The sequence below is a fragment of the Gobio gobio genome (assembly GCF_949357685.1).
Source record: "Gobio gobio genome assembly, chromosome: 12".
NCBI lineage: Eukaryota > Metazoa > Chordata > Actinopteri > Cypriniformes > Gobionidae > Gobio > Gobio gobio.
The window spans coordinates 30,305,910-30,327,634 of NC_137105.1; the positions used below are offsets into that span (position 1 = coordinate 30,305,910).

At 37.2% G+C, this 21,725-nt stretch overlaps 1 protein-coding gene across 11 annotated transcripts in view; it reads left to right on the plus strand.

Moving 5' to 3' along the window:
• Positions 1 to 21,725, plus strand: part of arid1b (AT-rich interactive domain 1B) — a 127,415-nt gene that overhangs the window by 32,748 nt on the left and 72,942 nt on the right. For 4 of the 11 annotated variants that reach the window (XM_079831550.1, XM_079831554.1, XM_079831558.1 and 1 more), the window contains exons 3-5: positions 691 to 831; positions 12,202 to 12,300; positions 15,702 to 15,746. In XM_079831550.1, coding sequence (XP_079687676.1) covers positions 691 to 831; positions 12,202 to 12,300; positions 15,702 to 15,746 — 285 coding nt within the window. The remainder of the gene's footprint in view (positions 1 to 690; positions 832 to 12,201; positions 12,301 to 15,701; positions 15,747 to 21,725) is intronic. The other 7 variants (XM_079831555.1, XM_079831559.1, XM_079831552.1 and 4 more) reach the window with 3 other exon arrangements.

The following is a 21,725-nucleotide window of genomic DNA, read 5'->3' on the forward strand; positions in this document are numbered from 1 at the left end:
AAAATGTGGTCACATTTTTGTCATGCTGCATAATGGTTAAATTGAGAATCACATTTATTTTTATTTATTGAAATTAAATTGCATTTCATTTTTTTAAAAATACATTTAATCAGAATTATTGCACTTTCACCTATAAGCACAAATCAAGAGAGCCAACTCATACACATTATTTATTTTACTCATCTAGTTTCCTGAATTATTATAGGCTATTTATCATATAAATTAACACACTCTCTACATTATGAACTGGTAAAACTAGAAACTGATGATACATTGAACGATATATTGAATATCACAAAAAAGCACAAAATATGTTTTTTAAGCTACTACTCCTACCAGCACTACTGTTCATACAGGTGTAATACGATCCACTCCTGTCCTGTATGTAGTACAGGGCAATTTTGTCACACCTGTTAGTAAATATTGCTGTCAATCCAAAACACTGCCTGTTCCAGCACTGTGAGAATATTTTACTCCTGACTTGAGACGTCACGCCCCAGATGCAGAAATTTCAGATCGGATTAGCATTGTCAAGTAGTCAGTTAATGTTCCGGGGCGGATCACCATTTAAAATTCTTCAAAGAGTAATAATAATCGTCCTTCCTGCCGTGACATGCCTTATGAAGCATTTGAGATGGTTTGTCTGTGAATGAGTGCTGAATCTCATGTTTTTGTCCTTGTCTCGCTCAGCAGATGCCTGCTCAGTACGGGCCACAGGGAATGGGCGGCTACTGTCAGCAGGGACAGCCCCCGTATTTCAGTCCCCCACAGCAGCAATCTGCGGCCCCCTCTCAACCCCCCTACATGCAGCAGCGCCCTCCAACACAACAGGTAAGCATTTAGACTACTAAATGGCTACTAAAGGGTCCTTGTTCTCTCTGAAGACCCTCAAAAGTTATATTTTGGATTTTTGAAATGAAGTTCCCATTGTGGTTGTCAAAAGTACTGGTACTTCGGTAATAAGTCAGTACTGAACGATTCCTGCATTTCTGTGTTCTATGTTCCCATGTGTATCTGTGCAAGCGCTCTGTGAAGAGCTTAAAGGTTTCTATTTACAACATGTTTTTGAAGCGTTGATCACTGTAGCCAATCACAGATATATCTGTTGAGCGTGTGAATGCAATGGCCAATCAGAGGTGTTTAAAGCCAAAACGCAAAAAATATGTATACTTCTTCTGACTTGTACGCATACTCAGGTGTTTGATGCTTCAGCAATTTTGAGCAATCTCTCGCCACAAGTTACAACCCATGTAAATACTTCAAAAAAACGTCAAAATTAAATGCGCATATGCAACCTGTGCATACAAAATCAGGTGGTGACGCTTCTGATGACGAAATTTGTGTACGCGCACTGTACACTGACCCTCGCGTACGCGTATAAAGTTAAGTATACTTTCGCCTTAAGATAGTCAGAATCCACGCAACATTGCTCAAAACAGAGTTTTCCCATTAGAGTTCTGCACACTCATGAATTTACATCGTAATTACACTTTGTTGGTAATAATGAAAGGTCATTATTACCAACAATGTGTAAATACGATGTAAATAAGACATTCATTGTGCATTTGGACAGCTTTTTTGATTATAGCATAACTGAACTGCCACTTGTTCTATGTAATGTGCATGTGTTTCTTTGTCCTTCATTTTATTTTTATAATTTTTTTTATAAACAATGTTTACTTATAAACATTGAGGGCTACATGCTGTTTAAATGTATTATTTACTTATAAGTATTATCATAATAAATAATAAACTCATTTAATTTAATTGATATTTTTATTTTCAAATAGTTAATAAATAAAATCAAGTAAAATAGGTATTATTACAGACTACTGTAATTTTGTTACCATGACAACCCTACATTTTGGTGAGCATAAGTAATGTTTTTGTTGATGTTGCACAGTTTTTGAGTCGTGTGCCTAACTGATATTCCTGATACACACATTATTTTCATGACCGTTAAAGGATTAGTTTACTTCAAAATGAAAATTTCCTGATAATTTACTCACCTAAAGGATGTTCTCATCTAGGATGTTCATGTCTTTCTTTCTTCAGTCGAAAATAATTGTATTATTATTTTTTTATTTTTTATTTAAACATTCCAGGATTTTTCTCCATATAATGTATTCAATGGCAACCAATGAGTTGAAGGTCCTTCGAAGGGCTTCAGAGGCTCTGCACGATCCCAGCCGAGGATCTTATCTAGCGAAACCATAAGTCATTTTCTAAGAAAAATAAACATTTATATACTTTTTAACCTCAAACGTGCAACTTCGGTGTTGTTCTTCTTCAAAACGTATGATGTCATCACGTCGGAAAGGTCACGCACGTCACGTGGAACGTGTAAAGACTAAATCAAACGGCCTTTGCAAAATAAAGGTAAAACAACAATGTCAGACAATTTTGAAGTTGGAGAGAACATGAGATGGAGTTTTTCGGCACTGGGTCGGTACTTCCACGTATGTAATAGCCGTGACCTTTCCAACGTGATAGCGTCATACGTTGTGAAGAAGAACAACACCAAATTCGCGCATTTGTGGTTAAAATGTATACAAATTTTCATTTTGAAGTGAACTAATTCTTTAAACACATTTCAATCCCAAAATCTCATCACTGTAATGAGATAAAACAGGCAATTTAAAAATAAAATTTAAGCCAGCATGAATTAAAAGCAGTATAACAATCACAACTATATGTAAATACAAATGTTTTTGTAGTGCATAAGTGTTATTTTAGTTTTTATTTTGGTTTATTATAGTTTTATTAATATTTTGAAGTATAATTATACATTTATATTTTTGGTTTTCACGTAATTTTTTTCTATTCAAATATTGCTATTTATGTTTTATTTTTATTTTCAGTATTTGTTTTAGTTCGTTTTAGTTTTTATTAATTTATATTTAATAATTTACTGCTTCAACTTAAGGCCCTAAAGGCCCGTTTACACCAAGGACGATAACTATAAAGATAATGATAAAAAAATTAGGTCCTAAAAATCGTTCTCAATATTAATGAATAGCAGAGTTCACAACACAGCTATAACGATAATGGCACAGAGAAACAATATCGTTGGAATCACTTTCAGAATTATTTTTTTCTCAGGTGATGAATGATAAAAACATTGACAGCCAATCAGAATACATCCTGCTGTAATGAACTTGAGCATTTAAAGCGGCAGACAAGCACGCAAACAGAACGATATCGTCCACTGGTGTGAAAGCAACATTTCAATTAATATTTCTATTTTATTTTATTTTATTTCAGCTTTATTTCAATAGCAGAAATGTTTTTAATAGTTTTAGTTTATGATAATAATCCTTGTGCATAAAAATATATTTTTTTCACATTATAATGAGATTTTTCTGCATTATAGTAATGAGAATTTCAATGCAGTTTATATTTTTTCCATGTCTGCACAATATAACAATTAACTCCACCCCCTTTACGCTCTCTCTCTTTCACACAGTTGAGTATCTAGAGAAACACCTTGTCTTTTGTTTTATTTTACACACAGCTTCTTCTTAACAGGCTGCAGCACACACACACACACACACACACACACACACACACACACACACACACACACACACACACACACACACACACACACACACACACACACACACACACACACACACACATACACACACACTCAAATAGTTTGGAGAAAGCGGTAATAAGAAACTGGCCTTGAGTGGATGTCTCATGGGTGTGTGTGTGTAATATCAGTGAGGACAGCATTGCTGTGCGCCTCATATTGCTATCACACTCTCTGTTTATTCCCTGGACCTTAAAGGCATTATTTTCATTTTCTCTTATATGACACTGAGGCTGATTGAGAAAAACGGTTTCATTTTCTTCCTCTGTGCCGTTGCTTCCAGTTGTCTCTGACAGGAGAGATTGTGGGGAGGAGGAACACTGCAGCAAGTGGGAGATACAGTGGCCTCCAAATGTCTGAGAGCACATTGAGAAAGTTTTAGAATTTTCACAAAGAAAAGTTACTTAAAATGAACATGAAATGTATACTATTCTGCATTAATCAAATAAGAAAATATTTGACACTGATCATGTGAACTCCATGTTCATGCAGCTCGAGTGCTGCTGTCATTGAAGCAAAAAGGGGACAACTTTTCACTTTTTCATGCTGAAAACATTTATTTGTAATGGATTTTTTTTTTTATTTGAAAAGAAAGCAAGACAGGAGCATTTTCACTCGTGGTCTCGGATATTTGGAGCCGCTGTATTTTCAGGTCTTTTTCTTCAGGCAGAACTTTGAACTTCAAAATGTTAAGAACTTGACTGTGTCCCAATTTGCATACTAATAATATTACACTTAAGCTGCTATTCACTGATGATGGGAAAGTACATTCTTTTAAAGCTACAGTCACATTTACTGTTGCTTATCGAAATTTCACAGGCGAAAAAAAGTGGAACTGGGCATGACAAAATACGATGAATGAAATGCGGGAGTAGTGACGATATAATGAATAACAAACATCCCAAGATATTCTGCCAGCAAACAAACCAACCCTGCTGCCTACTTACTTTTGGTCGGTACTGAACTTGATGCAAAAAAAAAAAAGCCCCTTTGCCACTGGAAGTATGTCAGGCAAATGTTTTCATGGCATTGGTTTCCATTGATGTGATTTTCCTGAATTGGTGCTAAATGTGATAACACCTTTAGAGTGTAGTCAGACAGTATCTACGTATTTGGATATACTGCAATGTCACATAATTCCATCTACATTTCTCTTACCCAAGACCCATCTGAATTTATTTTATTGAAATTCAGTATTACTTCACTTGAAAACAGTGGGAGCTCAATTGAACTGTTACAGTCTCCTTCAGTATTGGGGGACAGTATTATTAGGATGCTTCCATCCTGGAGTTTATGCCAGGGAATGCTGCTAGTCCATTGATTTTATCAGCAAAGGTTTGCAAAAGTAAGGTTGCGTCATGCAACTTTAACTTTTTTCTGCTGTGCACTTGTAGGCCAGTCGTACCAGCTGTGTGTAAGTTACAACTAAGCCTAGTTTTGATGTAAAGGAGCACTAAGTTACACACTACTAAATATTTTTGCACAATTAAACTTAGTTGAAATGTAACGAAGGATATAAACTAAATGTTTATGAAAGTGTCAAATGCATATTAAAAAATAAATCCATCTTGGCAAGTTTGCATACATTTTTCAACATAATACTTTTAGTGACACACTAATTCTTATCTCACATACCTGGGATGTAGTGTTGTCAAAAATATTGATATTTCGATATGTATTGATATTAAAATATCTGAAACAGTTCCAATACTCCTTTTCTGCAGTTTCGATACACTGATACCAGCTGTGCGTTTTCGCTCTGTTTTCTCTCTGACAGTAAATTGACACACACTAGTCTCCTCTCATTCACTCGTCTCATTCGCTCCGGTTGAGTAGTGCTTATATCACGCACAATTTTAATCATTCCTGCAGATTTCGCGCTCACACACAAAACGCATTCACACATGAAACCGCCTCCTCAAACAGCTTGCGAGGACCAAATTGACTTCTTTTTCATGGCTTATTGCTCTTAAACGGTCAAATACATACAAAATTGTCAAAATGCTTGTCTTGCAGAGTATTCAGTTAAACACAGTCAGTTTTGGAACGTAAATAGTTTAGAGAAAACACATATTGTGTAATAGTATATTGGATCTGTGCATAAGCTCTTAAAGTGACAGAAGCCTAATAAACTTGCTGCTGCCTGTGATGTTAATCAAAGAACAAAAGACAAAGAGAAAATCACTCGCTCCTCTTGACTGAATAACTTTTGTAACTAATTGTAAGTATTAATCTGTATAAAATTTTTTACAATGAAAACTATACAGTGTTATTTTGCATTTGATTACTTTAATTTATGTAGTATTTCTTACCTGAATACCACCTGAAAAACTGTATTTATTAGTACTATTGTTTACTGACTGTTTACTTGTTTTTTTTTGTTGTAAATCTGTATCAATTATTCAAATAAAGATAGCATATTATCCTTATGGCGGTGAAATATATATATGGCAATTTTCCCCATTTTATTGAATATTGATATTTTTCAAGGTATCACATTGAAGTATTGTGACAACACTGTTAGGATATAGTACGTGAATTAGGACACAGTGTTATATTCTGCAAATGATGGTTCATCGCTGAAGTGCCTGAAGACTGTTTAATGTTAGCTTGTGAACAAGCTTTCCTCATCATCTCCGGAGTCCCCATCTTTGGTCTGGTTAAAATCAACCACTAAATCAAAGCGCTGGCTTTAATTAAAGCTTCACAGAGTGGTCTCTTTATGACCCCTAGCCTGACGTTCTCCTCTGTTTGGCTTATATCATCAATTAGCACCGTTTGCTGGCCAAGAAAGGTACGTCTAGCTGACCCAGTCTCAGAGCATCTGTTGACCATACCATTTCTGAAAAGTCAGGTTGGTTTCAGGACAAATGTGTGTGTGTTAAATACAACATAAATACAGCATCCACAATTACTGGTAGACCAGTTTGGGATTTGATTGCATCACTATTGGCTGACGGATATTATTGGTTAATTTTATTGTTCCCTGCCCACATGGACTTGGTGACAATGTCAGCAGAAAAAGCAATTTCTGGGAGAGAGAAAGCCATTACATTTTAATGAAAGATTATAAAAATTAACTTTTTTCCTTTTACAGTAACATGCACTGATGATTCAGGCATATTAATACCAGGGGCATTTATTAAGGAAGTAAATCCTGTCAATTTAGGTTTATGGCTTCTTTTAAAGAGACATTATGTCCCTCACGTGCCGACTAAACATCAAAACTGTGCAGGGATGATGCAATTTCAGACAAGCCATTACAACAGGGCATTAATCACTCTGAAGGGATGTTTTTCGTTTTATCTGTAGCTCAAAGAACGGTCCGTTAATCATTGTGCTGAAACCGTAGACCCACTAGGGACTCAAAAAACCATAAAGAGATGGATTCGATGTTTTCATAGACATGTCGAGTTTTACGAGCCTCAGATGCGTTTGTCTTCTTACAAGGATGTTTTCATCTAGACACACCCTGTGTAAACATGTCTCGTTCAGCACGGCCCCTCAGTTTAGAGAAAACAGGAATTATATGAAGAAATGAAGCAGAAAGCTCTGACTCAAATCAGAACATATTGACCTCAAAATTCTTTCCTGGGGCAATTGGAGCTACTCCATTTGATGTTTTTTTTTTTTAAAGCCATATAAAAGCATATTTTTAAATCCATATAAAGCAACAGGGGTGGTTGTAAAAAAATACTCCATCAGCTACAAAAACTACATGGAAAACACTAATAAACATTATTGTTTGCTCATTACTATTATTATTAGTTGATTGTGAATATTGTCTCAAATGAAAGGGTGTTGTTAGGAAAAGCACATATAACAGTGTTATTATTTTCACATTATAGCACAACGTTGAGTTAAAATGGTATTTTATTAAGCAAATGCATCCTTCTATAAAATATAGACCCTAATATGTTAAATGAGGGTAGTTGGCATGATATTAATTATTTTCAACTTGTCTATTTTGTAAAAAAACAAAAAAAACATTGTGATGTTTAATCAAAGTTCCACAGCTTGAGTTTCCAGTGAAAAGATGATCTCCCAATAATTTTGTCCGATTAAAGGTGGGGTAAGTGCTTTCTGGTAACCGATGTTGATTTCAAATCACCAAAACAGACACGCACCTATTTTGATAGCTCCGCCCCACACATACGTAACCAGGAGTATAAAACATATATTAGGAGTATATTATCTTACTTTTCGGACACACTTTGGGAGCTGATGCTTGAAACAGACAGTGAGGAGGTTTAGACGCTCCAGGCTTATACGGTGTGGAAATGAATGGGTCTTTATCATAGCTGAAGTGAACGACGATACAATTGCAAATGGACAAGCAAGCAAACAATGACACATGAGCTTATTCAAGCAAAAGTCAGCATATATTAATTCTGTGAAACAAAACAAAATCAATGTTACTCGCCTATCGAGAAGAAATAAAGCAACCTCGGCCTTTGCTCCTAGAGTTCTCTCCAGCGCTGGAAAGCTGATACTTCTTGCCTGATCGTAAGCTTTATTTTGTTCCACTTCCACATGTTTTTTTTTATCTGCCATCTCTTTCTTTCTGTCGTCGCTCGGCTATGCAATGACGTCAATGATGTGCACTGAGCGCTATCTTCTCCCTGTCATTAGTAGACACGCCCCTTACTGCTGATTGGCTATAAGTTTATTTTGCTACTCATCCCGAGACACTTTTCTCAAGCAGTTTTGAAATACCACATACCCCACCTTTAAACCCCCACAATTGACTGGAAGCTCAAAATCCAATCAGCAGCTGATGGATAGAATGAAGTCCCCACCCTACATTTTTTTTAATTTGTTATAATCAATTACACTCGGATGTACGTCACAATACGAAAGAAAATATCTGTTGCTACTTCCATTTCTTCAGGTGTGTTTAATTGACATATTTTTGCAGTGGGATTGAAATCATTATATTGTGTAGAAAAATTTCACAGTATTTGTATCGACAACCCTACACAGTATAGTGAAAGTGAATTTTGACTATTTCAGTGGGAAAACGCTGTGACGCTGTGAATATTGGAGGTCTCGCTGTCCGTTATCACAGTGGAGCAGCTGTTACGATTCTGAATCAGCACATGCCTGAGCGGTGATGTAATGGCCCAACTGTAAACAGCCGTCTGTGTGTGTGGCCTGGCCATGACCCAGAGTCAATACACACACACACACACACACACACACACACACACACACACACATACAGCTCCGTCTGGCTCGGGAATGCCCCCCTTCTTTTTTTCCTGTTTTTTTTTTTGTACACTTTTTTTTCCCACTGTTGAATGAAGTGAGCAGGAGGGAGTTCTGGGCGATGTTTGTATACATGAGTGAATTGCGGGCAGGGTGACCTTAGTTGCCACTCTTTCAGCTTTCTTTACAGTTTTGTTTTTTTGGAGTGTATTTGCTAAGGGAAGTCAAGTATCCACTTTTACAGAAATATGCTGTAATTAATTTTCTTCTGGCTTGAAACACACAGTGTTATTGGTATATTGCTGTAAAAAAAGGGATGGTTCAGACCTGTATGATTTTTCTTCTTCTGTGGAACGCAAAAAGGAGATTTTTGTTTTGTGACATTTAGTTGTGATGGTTATAACAAAATTATTCGAGAGAGCTTAGAGAGCTCACTCTGAACACACTCTGATTCTGACTGCCTAAAACGCCTAAAACACCTTTGCTTAGGGCCCGAGCACCGATGGTGTGAGGACTCTATTGTAATTGCTCGGCCTATCATTCTTCTTCTCCAAAAGGAATTGAATTGAAGGTTTTCTCTGAAGGGCGTGTCCGTGGCGGCCTGACAAAGTCTGATGTTTCACCATGACACAGGAAGCTGTTCTAACTCAGACATACAATGTCCAATCTGCCCCAGACTTCACATGGTTGATAATTAGGGATACACTGAATCCAGATTTTTGGGGTTCGGCCGAATACCGAATCCACTGGTTAAGATTCGGCCGAATCCGAAATCGAATACCGAATCCTTCTCCCATCCTCAGTCCATTATCACAGTAAACACATTAACGTAGTAAACAACATCCACAGCAGTGTATGCTATTGACCATTTAACCGTTAACCGAAAGTAAGAACTTTGACCGATTAATACTACCAGTTAAACGGTTTAAATGTTTTTAACGCTTTTTTGTTTGTTTGTTTTTTGATGCATGGTTAAGGAATATGCTGTATTGCGTTATTTGTTCACTCACTTCCCAAGGCTGGCCACTCTAGCGAGGTGTTATCTCTGTATTCCCGGGGCATCAGTGCCATCTGAAGCCTTGTTTAAGGCTTTTCGTAGTGTGGTTTTGGTCAAGTTTACTAAAGTTAACATTGTCGCGTATGTTTTTCTCGCCGCTGTTTCCTGATGGTTTATAGAAAAATTACCCCGAGTTGTCCTCTGTCATTTCAAAGAACTGCACAACGGAGAGCGCAGGAGGTGCACGCGCGCTGTCAGCCGAGGCTCGCGCGCAGCGGAGACAGAAGGATTGAGAGGTTGTTTTCTGCCGCGGGTTTAACTGTCAACAGGCTGCGCTCCAGACTAACCCACATCACTTAGACATGTTACTTAAAAAACAAACAAACAAACAAACATACAAAAAACATACAAGGTGTGGATTGAGGTAGCCTAGGCCTTCTATTTTTATAAAAAAATAAAAATAAAAAAAAAACGATTCCGGTTCATCTAAGCTTACGGATTCAGTGTATTTTCGTTTTGTCATCTTAATTTGGTAATTATTTAAGTGAAAAATATTTAGTGTAGGCCTATATATTTTATTCATTTTATTTTAATTTTATCTGATCTATATGCGGCTGTTTGCACGGTAAAATAAAATACATTTTGGCTGCTGTCTGTAGATGCCTTCATGCGCAACTCGTATTCTTTCGGATGTTTCATATGCAAATGGTTTAACAGCGGCTGTTGTTTAGGGTCCTTGTCATCACGAGACAAATCGGCATTGCAAATTGAACATGTAGCTCGACTTGAATCACCTTCTTTTGACTTAAAGTACTGCCACGTTTTCTGTTCATGAGTTCCATTTTCACTTTCAACGGCGGCGTCATTACGTTTGACCAGCGGAGCATGCATAGTGCAAGCCTAGGGTTTGGTTCGGTGGAAAAAAAAATTCTGAGGTTCGGCAGAAACCGAACCCTGTCAAAAAGCCCAATATTCGGCCGAATCAGAACCCGAATCCTGGATTCGGTGCATCCCTATTGATAATAGACCTGGCCTGAAGACGTCTACATGGCAATATTCAGTTATAGTCAAAGCGCCACCTGCTGGCAACAGGAAGTGTGGCACATCGAAATTACGTTGCTATTTTTTTTCGTGTATTTACCCGCTTAAATGCATGTCGCCCACTATTCACTGTTTTTTCTGAGGTGGTGGCCCCGGGTGCGATGGCCCTTTCATCGCTGCTTGCAGCTTTAATTGGCTATTGTGTTCACCCACTCAATAAAGATGTCTGTGATTGGCTACAATGCTGCAAAAGCACATTGTAAATGGAAACCTTTGACTCTCTTCACAGTTCTCTCATTACAATATAAAAATGTATTAAAAACTTGGGTAACTAACTAATGATAGGTGCGATTAATCGTGATTAATTAAAGAAAATGTGCGATTCGTTAATTTTTTTTAATTTAATATTTTACTAATGAGTATATATGTATGTGTGAAAATATACACAATACCAATTTTGTTTGAATACAATTGATACATTTATTCAGCAAGTATGCATTTAATTGTTCCAAAGGGATGGTAAATACATTTACATTTACATTTGTTATGGAAAATTTATATTAAAAAATAATGTTCTTTTGAACATTATATTTATCTAAGAATCCTGAAAAATATATAATAAGCAGCACATTGCTTTCGACTTTGATAATGATTCTTGAGCACCAAATCAGCATTTAGAATGATTTCTAATGGATCATGTGACACTGAAGGAGTAATGGCTGCTGAAAATGTACTTTTATAGACAGGTAAAACAGTAATTTTTTTTCATTTTTTTATACAGTATAACTGTTTTTGCTGTATTTTTGGTTTAATAAATCCAGCCTTGTTAAGCATACGAGGCTTCATTTAAAAACATAAAAAAAAATGTACCTACCCTAAATATTAGAATTATTATTAAATAATCTGAAAAATGAAATAAAGATTTTGATATATTTCTTGCAGTTTGGTAGAATCACGTCACACAGAATTAGAATTATCCAGTTATTTTATTTGGACATTCAGCCAAACATAAATAGGCCAATGAATAGTTTTTGGGTGAACTATTTTTTTTTTTCTTGATCCCTTTATGCAGATTGCATAATGTTACGGTTGATATCAGTGCACAGTCTGCATTTCCGCTGTCAGACATGCTTCAGCATTTCTGCATGAACAGCCGTTCTGCTCGTGTGAATCAGAGTCTGTGGATGAAGCTCAATTATGAGATGTGGGGTTCATCGCGCTGTCTGCAACTGTCTAATTACCTTTTTCTGTGTGAATAAAGGCCTGCTAGTATAGTTTCTGTATAGCCTGTATAGTTTCTTCTTTATTTTTTCGTTAGTCTTTCCCTCTTTCTCAGTTTCTGTGTATTTCTCCATAGGACACTCTGCAGGAGGGATATGGCAGCAGAGTCCAGTCTGGGAAACCAAACCACGATGACATGGGCCTTACTCAGCAGGACCGCCCGTCCAGCCTCCCGGTGAGACATTACAGTCCAAAATTAGTCTGAGATTTTATAGACCGTCTGGCCTAGGTGTTGGATAATGCCTTACTTTTCTAGAAATGCTTTTATGAGTTCCCTAAAGATGATGCTCAAGTGCATAGTAGTTAGAGATATCTTTTTGTTTATAAGCAGTTATTTGCCTTCTCAAAGCGTTGTTCTTGACCAAAAATGGAAAGATTCAGGAGCAGTTTTCTTTGTATATGCCATCTGGATGCTCAGTATTGATCGGCTGATCGGTTGTTTTACACAGTTTATTGAACAGGTTAGTTAATTGCCGTTCTAAAACTAATGCGTTGATACATTGTAACATGCCCACACATACAGACAGCGCTCAAGCCCCGAAGCACGTTCTTTTGTCTTTTGTCTGTCTTTTGACTCTCGTGTTATTTAGCATTGCTGGTGCCATGCCATGAACCCTGTCCCCACAGCAAACAGAACTGAACCGAACCGTGGCATTGGTATATCGTTACACCCCTAGTCTTTTCCATAGAATTTAGTGGCCAATAGCTGTCAAGTTCCAAAATTCCCTATAAAATACTAAAACAGTCAATTTCGCATATTTAGAGTGCTGCAATGTGATTAGGTTACAAAATACATGGGGACCAGTGGAATTCTATGGAACTCGCCAAGTAGGAACCATTCGCATTTTTGTTCCATGGAAGAATTAGGTCATATGGGTTTGGAGTAACATGAGGGTGACAATTCATTTGGGTAAACTGTTCCTTAAAGTGCGATATTGTCCTTCCCTCAGTGATCTGTGAAGATATTCTCAAGGCTCTAATGATTTATGAGGAATTCCAAATTTCAAAAGGAATCCAGTTACCATTCATTTCCTAAAAATAGTCATCCAGCCCTGCTGCCCTCATAAAAAGCTCTTAGTGTTTCTAGTGAACAGAGAGTCTGAAGACGCTGCATGGGTATTTAAACGAGTGGAGCTGCAGTCTCTGGTGCTGTCATGATAGGGTTTCCGCAGGGGTTTGATGACTGAGGTAATGTTGTTTAAAAGCCCCAGGCGGCTGCTGGTTTCATGCCGGCAGACCTATTTTTAGATGTGTCTGACACAATGGCCCAGTGAACTCCCAGCCAAGGACAAAGAGAATAACAGCACAATGAATGGCCAGTCTGGACTGAGTGTGTGTTTGGATAATTATATCAGAGTGTCTCTCACACAGTAAAGTTCTACACCATCAATGCAAGAAAAGTACAAAGGAACACAGATGTTAATGTAGCCTGAACTACACAGAAAAATCTCTGAAAACATGGGTTGAAAATTAGATCCCAAGACCTGAAGAGAACCTATGGATCAGGCTCTGCTTGTATCCTTCACAACATCAATAAAAAAGTCCACTTCTGCTTTAACAATGGTGCAAATTTGGACTGGATTTAACTTTGGTTAACAATAGAAGATACTGACTAACAGCCAATAAGTATGAACTGGTGTTTCACAGAATTGTTCCTATGATTAAATTTATGTAAAATATAATCAGGATCAATGCGACAACTATCAGAAAAATGTGTTCGTTCATGAATGGGAAGAAATTTGCCCTTTGGTCTTCTCCACCTGGTTGTGCTCCTAATTGCGGAATCCCCATGAAATCTGACGCGATTTTTAAACACATTTTGCTCATTGTGTTTTTATTTATGAAAGCATAATGTAATCCACCTTGCTGGCGTCAAAACGGTGCAAGCTTTGCACCGCGTTAATCCGCTGTCATGCTTCCTGACTGCAGAAAGTCCTTGAAAATTATTTGTGTAACATTTTTGAAGTAAGGAATGATAGTGTAAGCTGGCGTGGCCTTCAACGTGGCTACATTTGCACTTGGAGATCTGGAGCTCCTGACATCTCATAAAAAGTACCCTTTGAAATGGGAAACAGCCTTGAAAATGTGTGTGCTACATCCAGAACTCTAAAACCATCTCACATGTCATTGTACTGTGTAGTTTGTGCAGTATGCATCTTAAAGATCCTATAAAATCCAACAGCACAATAATGAGTTTGATATTGCTTTTACAATATCATTAAATAACAGAAAGATAATACTAAGTAATAGTTGGGATAATATTGGGATGGAGGCAAATTATAGAATTTGTAGAAAAATAATTAATTAAATGTGAAACCGAAAAAAACGCAATTCACAAGCACGTATTGAACCGTGAATGCCGTACCGAACGGTTCAATATTATATTGAGAATTGTGGCATCCCTACTAAGTAACATACACTTTAGGCGAATCAACCACAGAGGTGTTTTGTTCCTGAATGAATCTGTGTTTTTGAATGAATTGGTTGACTAAATAATTCAGTGACTCACACAATCACTTATTTTAATCTTAAATCTGTGTATTTGAACAAACTAGTTGAGTTATTGATTCAAATGATTCACTTAAGTTACACTGTTGACGGCACTAATCACTAACCCACAGGCTGTCAGACTGTCTAGAACGGTGCAAAACATAGACAAATATAGTGATACAAACAATGAAAAGTCTGTTGTAATAAATCAGCACTCTTGGAACCCAGTTGACCAATCAAAGTTGAGGAACAGAACTAATCTTCTGCTAATCTTAACCATTTCACACAATGTGTAATGTTACATGACTCATGAGTGTCTGTGTGAGTTGTCTTTTTATGATATTGATTGTGATGGCTGTCACATAGCGGCACAAAAACGTGTCAAAATATGAAATCTTGTCATTAGACCTTGCGATGTAAATGCAGTAATTGACTTCCTTCAGGAGAGATCATCTAGTTTGTCTCCCTGTCTGAATGTGTTTGTCCTTCTCCGGGTTAAATGCCCTTCACTCTATGTCTCTCTGAGAGTCTTATGAAGACTCTGCTCAAGACCCTGGTGGCTTTGTTGATTTTTATGGCAACACAGACCCCTGCTGATGAGCTGACCTTGTTTGGGTGCTTCTATGCTAGTAGAGGCTTTTGATGGTTCGACCTTTCAGATGTGTCGGTGAGCTGTCATTTTTCTTCTCTGTGGGGTTTAATGTCTGGCTTTCTGGTAAATTCCCTCTTTGTCTTTTTAACGCTTTCAGTGTCTTTATAAGTTTACTTTGCATCCTGTGCTGTCAAATTTATTAGCCATTCGTGATGTTCTGTCTGATAAGGGATTCTTTGAAAGGAGGTTGAGATATTTCATACATTGAAATCATGGCACAATTTCTACTTCCAGAGAATGTATTGGATAGTGTGTGTGTGTGTGTGTGTGTGTGTGTGTGTGTGTGTGTGAGAGAGAGAGAGAGAGAGAGAGAGAGAGAGAGAGAGAGAGAGAGAGCAAGAGAGAAAGAGCTCCAATGTCAAATGAGTTTAATTAGAGAACAATGGTTTTGAATCATTGTCACCATTTCTCATTTTGTCTCCGATTCCTTGCAGTGCAATCTCTCTGGTTTTCATTTGTCTTCCCTTGTACAAACTGAGGTAGGTTATCTGCCTGTATGTCGTCATCTATCTATCTATCTATCTATCTATCTATCTATCTATCTATCTATCTATCTATCTATCTATCTATCTATCTATCTATCTGTCTGTCTGTCTGTCTGTCTGTCTGTCTGTCTGTCTGTCTGTCTGTCTGTCTGTCTGTCTGTCTGTCTGTCTGTCTGTCTGTCTGTCTGTCTGTCTGTCTGTCTGTCTGTCTGTCTGTCTCTCTCTTTCATTTTAAGTTAAATCTTATTATTAGCAAATTGAATTAATGATGAGATTAAGCATTTGAGTGTTTTCATGTTAACAAATAAAATAAAAAAAAACAAATATAAAAAAAAAAATTAAAAAAAATTATAATAATTACAAAACGAACATAATTAGCATAGGCTTCACTGCATAATTATCACACTTAAAAATGATAGTGCACCCCAAAAACCATAATGTGACTAGATTTCTCAATGAATTTTACAGGTAAATATACTACAACATAATTTTCTTTGAACTATCCCTCTAAATGGTAATTTTGAGACATTATAACAGCATTGTTTTCCTGTAAAGCTGCTTTGAAATTATGTCCTTTGTGAAAAGCGCTATATAGATATAATTGACTAGATTTGACTGTATGTAGAAATGTTAAAGGTTCAGGGAAGGAGGAGGATACACAAACACAAAACTAAAGTAAAGCGGCAGCCCCTCACGGGCGACTGCCGCACAAACATAACACAATGTAAAGTCCAGGCCTGGTCCTCTCTCGTCTTGTACTGTCGTCACTCCTCCTTTTATCCTTCTGAATCTCCTCCTGTGAGACTCAAGTCCGGTGCTCATTAGCAATCGCACCACCGGCCTCGCTCCGTTCCCACGGCTCCCGGCCTGTTATTTAGAAGTAAAAATGTTTTAGTTGATGTTCAGTGATACTAAATAAGTCCAAAAAAATATCCATTCTAAACAGTACATGAAATAACTTTACCTGTGGATACTGTTGATCCTAGCTATTGTTTATTCTTTGTGAATACCGGTAAAAAATTATCTGATTATTGCACTGTAAAAAATGTTATGTGCTATTTATTTAAAAACATTATGGTAACAATATTACACATAATATTTTTGAGTAGTTTTTTTAAGGCTTGTTTTTAATGGAATCTACCTGAATAAATTATGTAAAATCTTCTTAATTATTTAGTCTATGAAACAATTAATTAAATATTTTTGTGAAATGTGCTTATTTATTTTAAGTTGACTTAAAAATAAAAGGGTATAAATTAGAGTGAATGGAAATGGAATGTTTATATTTGACTGAGTTATGTTATACAATTAATAGACTGCAAGCTGCTAGCACAGCACAAGCAGATACAAATTGTTACTGCACTAGCATTAGTTATTGCAAAGTTACTGCTCATTGAACAAAGCAACATGCTTTATAATATTAGTATACATGCAGTTATCCACAACCTAACCATAAGATCTACTCTTCTGCACAATGGTATCGGTGAAAACTTCAACATAAAGAAACTCTTTCAAATGTCAAACATAACTGAACTTTAAAGGTCCCATGGCATGGATTTTTTATTTTATTTTATAATGTATTCTGAGGTGTACTTAATTGTTAGTATGATTTTTACATCATAAAATGTCATAATTTAGAAATAAAAGGCATTTTTTCTATACTGATGTTTGCCTTCTGACTGGATGCCCTGTTTCAAGGGGCGTGTCTGCTGTGAGACTTCAGTAAAAACGCCCACTGTTGTGATTGGCTGACATCTTTGCATTTGAAATGAGTATCAGATCTTGTAGCGGAGGGGGCGTGGTTTAACGAGGTCTACGACGCACGAGCTGCTGCCAGAGAGACGGATGGACCTGAGTAGAGCTGCAACTAACGATTATTTTTTCTGTCGACTAATCTAACGATTATTTTTTCGATTAGTCAACTAATCTAACGATTATTTTTCCAGATTAATCTTATTATTCTTTTTTACTGATTATTGTATTTCAAAGAGGGTAGTGAATTTGTATATTATTTTAACATGAAATCAATGAATGATGACAATATTAATTGTATTTCAGGAAGGGTAGTGTACATAGTATGCCATTTTATAATGAAATATATGAACAAAAGAAGCTTTTTAAACATAATATATAATGATACTATTCATCATAAAATGTATACAGAGTAGGCCTAATTAGGAAAAGTTGTTTACTATAGTTGTTGAGTATGATTTACTTATTGATTTGTGTCAATAGTAAACGAAAATGCACTTGTATTTATCTGCAAAAGGTTCACATACAGGAGCTTTCAGCATAGTGTTAATGTAAACTAGTCGTCTATTTTGAAGATACATGTGCATAAACAACGACTAAAGCTGCCAGAAGTTTTTGCCCAAACTTCAAAGACACATTTAAATGATTAAAGCTAGAGGCATATCTTAACTTTAATGTTACTTTAATCATGTAAACTACCTATATACAACAAGTTATTATGCATATGTGTTTGGGACAGAGCGGAACCAGGTCGCATTAACAGGAGATATATGCAGCCCATAATAAATAAAAGCACGAGACGTACAGGGGTCGGAGAAGAACCCAGGAAAATGTGACCGTCTGTTGCAATACACGCGCCACGGTTCAGCTGCGCGAGAGAACACTGGCAGCAGGGTTGCCAGGTTTACACAACAAACCCCACCCATTCGTTACTCAAAACTAGCCCAAAACAAGCCCAATCGCGTTTCGGGGAGGTTCTCTGGTAAACATCGCGTTCGGGGGGATAAATATGTGTGTTTTTTTGCTTCAACCCGCGGACATGAGACACAGCCCGCGGCAACAGTGTAGAAGTAGCCCAATTCCGCGGAAAAAAGCGGACTTGGCAACACTGATTGGCAGTGTGAAAGCTCCCGCTCTCCACGCGCACAGCTTCTGCTCTGCCACCGCGTGCAGTGATAAACCGGCGTTACAGAGCGAACAAAGCACAGTTTTATTCGGCTTCTGTTTAAAGTTCTCCCACACTTTTGAATGTCGCGGTCTGGCTTTATATGATAAATGATCATTTTCACTATGCCCGGGAGCAGAAGCTGCCATTATTCTAGATCTTCTGTTCCATTCTAGAACGTAAATAATGTGCCGCCGACGCGTCGACGCATTTCACGCACGTCGACGTAGTTTCGTAGTCGACGTCATCGACGACGTCGACGCGTCGTTGCAGCCCTAGACCTGAGTTCACTTCTCATCAGTTCTCTCAGCACGTCTCAGTTCAGTGAACTGTTGTAGTTACTGGCATATACTTCAGGTTATTAGTTTATTTCTAGTCGGAGGGACTGTCACTCATGTCAGAAAGTTAGTAACTTTAGTAAATTATGGATCAGCGCTGACTCGAGACGCGAACCGTTTAGAACGATTCAGTCCGATTTGGTGAACTGGTTCACTTCAACTTTGGTTCGACCAGTTCACTAAAAAGAACCGGTTCAAAAGAATGATTTGTTCGCGAACCGGACATCACGGACCAGAGACGAGCGATTGCTAACAAAGTGATATTGTACTGAGTTGTGAGAGTTTGTGTTTGTATCTGAGAGTTCTGAATAAACACGAGTCCCAGTCACGCCGAACCCGTCTTCCTCCTTTTTCTACCAACTTTGTAACACATGTAATGTACTACAGCTGTCGAGATGAACCAGTTACGAGTTAGTGTTGATTATAGCATTATTTTTTAGATATTTTCCTATCATATGAAAAGCGTCAGTGACGCGCATTGAGTACACAGCGCAAACAAAGACACATCCGCGCAGTAATCGAATGTAGTTTATTGTGGGGATAGCTGGCTAGCCTAGCCCGGACACCCTCATGCTTACCCCCCTTCTGCTTAATCTTGTGCCGCGTATGGCACCTCCGCTGTGGGCCAGATGCAGTACTGGGGGTCGATGATGTTGAAGGCCGACCGGTCGGTGCAGCCCGAGCCTCGGCATGCATGAGGTTTATCTCTAAAGATGTGGCTCTGTCGATGTAGAGCAGAAACTCATGACTGTATGCACATTTTAGAACAGATAGACGCGACGAGGACGTACAAAAACACGCAGCGTGTGCACGAATAATAAAGTTCTGTGTGAACTTGAATAATTAGCTACACATCAGAAATCACTGATCACAGATCAGAAGATACTGAAAAAAGACTTCTGTTTTCATTTGTACATCCAAACACTGAGAAACTGCCAGCATTCACTCGTTCACAAGCCATGATCTCTCGAGGACAAACAAATATGGCGCTCACATGGGCGTGCCAAATTCTCTGGGCGGCGGAAAGGGAGGTAACCGTTCCTGATATGACGTCATAACAGGAGAATTCAAAATCAGCTCATCTGAGCTCTCATTTTCTCAAAGGCAGAGAAAGACAGCCAGAACTCGGTTTACATCGATCAAAATTTTTTAGCCACTTGGGGACAATATTCAGGCTAGGGGAACTCATATTAATGTTGAAAAACCTCATAAAATGAAAATGTCATGCCATGGGACCTTTATCCTCTATGGTACTCAATATGATTTCAATGAGGAAAAAAATATTTGTGGTGTTTTTCGTGCTTAATATAGGACACTATAACAATAGAAATACAATTTTTCATATTTTTGTTATTTATTTATTTATATTTTAAAAGTTTGTTGCCTCAAGGCAACATTGTACCACAACGGACAAATTTAAACATTTGACATTTTCATGTAGAAAAAAGAAATATATTTATTGAAAACATCGATTTCTTTAACCAGACACCTGAACAAACACATTTATCCAGTTATAATGTATTACAAATTTCATATTTAATCAAAAGTAACATTTCAAATTCAGCTGTTGCTCTCAGGCAACATTGTACCATCGTGGAACACGAGTATTACCAAACCGTCACATCAAGTTATCATGTCAAGTTATCATATCAATATATCGTGTCAAGTTATCATATCAAGTTATCATATCCATCTTCATCCTCATCTCCGTCTTCGAACTCTCCCTGCCAGATTGTCACTATGACCTCATCTTCCTCATCCTCACCCTCATCGGTTGTGTTTTATACCCTTTTTTAAGTGCTATAGAAAACGTGCAGATCATAATATATGCAGTTATGGTATGTGAATTACTAATCTTATACGTGCATTACAAAATCCTGCAAAAATGCAAATACATTTTGAGAATTTTAACTCTTTTCCCTACAAATATACTATATTTGTATCCAATCTAGTGTGTCTGGTATGGCCTTATGCGATTCCATTATGGTACAATGTTGCCTTGAGGCAACACACAGTTTTTTGTTATTAACTCTAAAACATTTGATGATATATAATGTAAAGTTCTTGAAAATACTTCTTTACTTACCAGTGAAGGTGACTCATATTTTTTGTGGGTGATTAACTGGACAGAAACTAGTGAATAATGCCCTTTTCATTGTGCATTTCATGTGCTGAAACAGGACACAAAATGGACCCCTGTGGGTCATGTGACCAATTTTTTGCACTTTCATTGATTAGTATTTGAGTTCTTCTTCCCTAAAATAGGTTTGACCAATAAATTGGTGTTTCATTGTATTAAAAATAAACTAAAATAGACTATGTTGCATGTTGCAATAGACAGATGTTTCCCTTCACTCAAAAACACATCAAATAACACTTAATTTCAATATTAACTCTCCATTTCCGGCCATGTGCAAAACATGCTGGGAACTAACAATGATGTCTCTAAATAAAACTGCTCAATTGAGCTAATTCTCTTAAAATAAATAGGTAGCCTTTCCCCTTTATTTTAGCAGCTTAACCGGTTCCTCAATTCAAGCCTCAAAATGTTTTCAATTTCCTTAAAAAAAAATGTATCGCTTGGTTTTATTAGTGAAATGTTCTCTATTTTATTTGACACTGAACCACGATTTTATTAAGAAAATATACACAATTTATTTTGTGAAAATTACAAGACCCATGATTAATTTTTTTACTGTGTGGTGTGTCTTTAGTCTA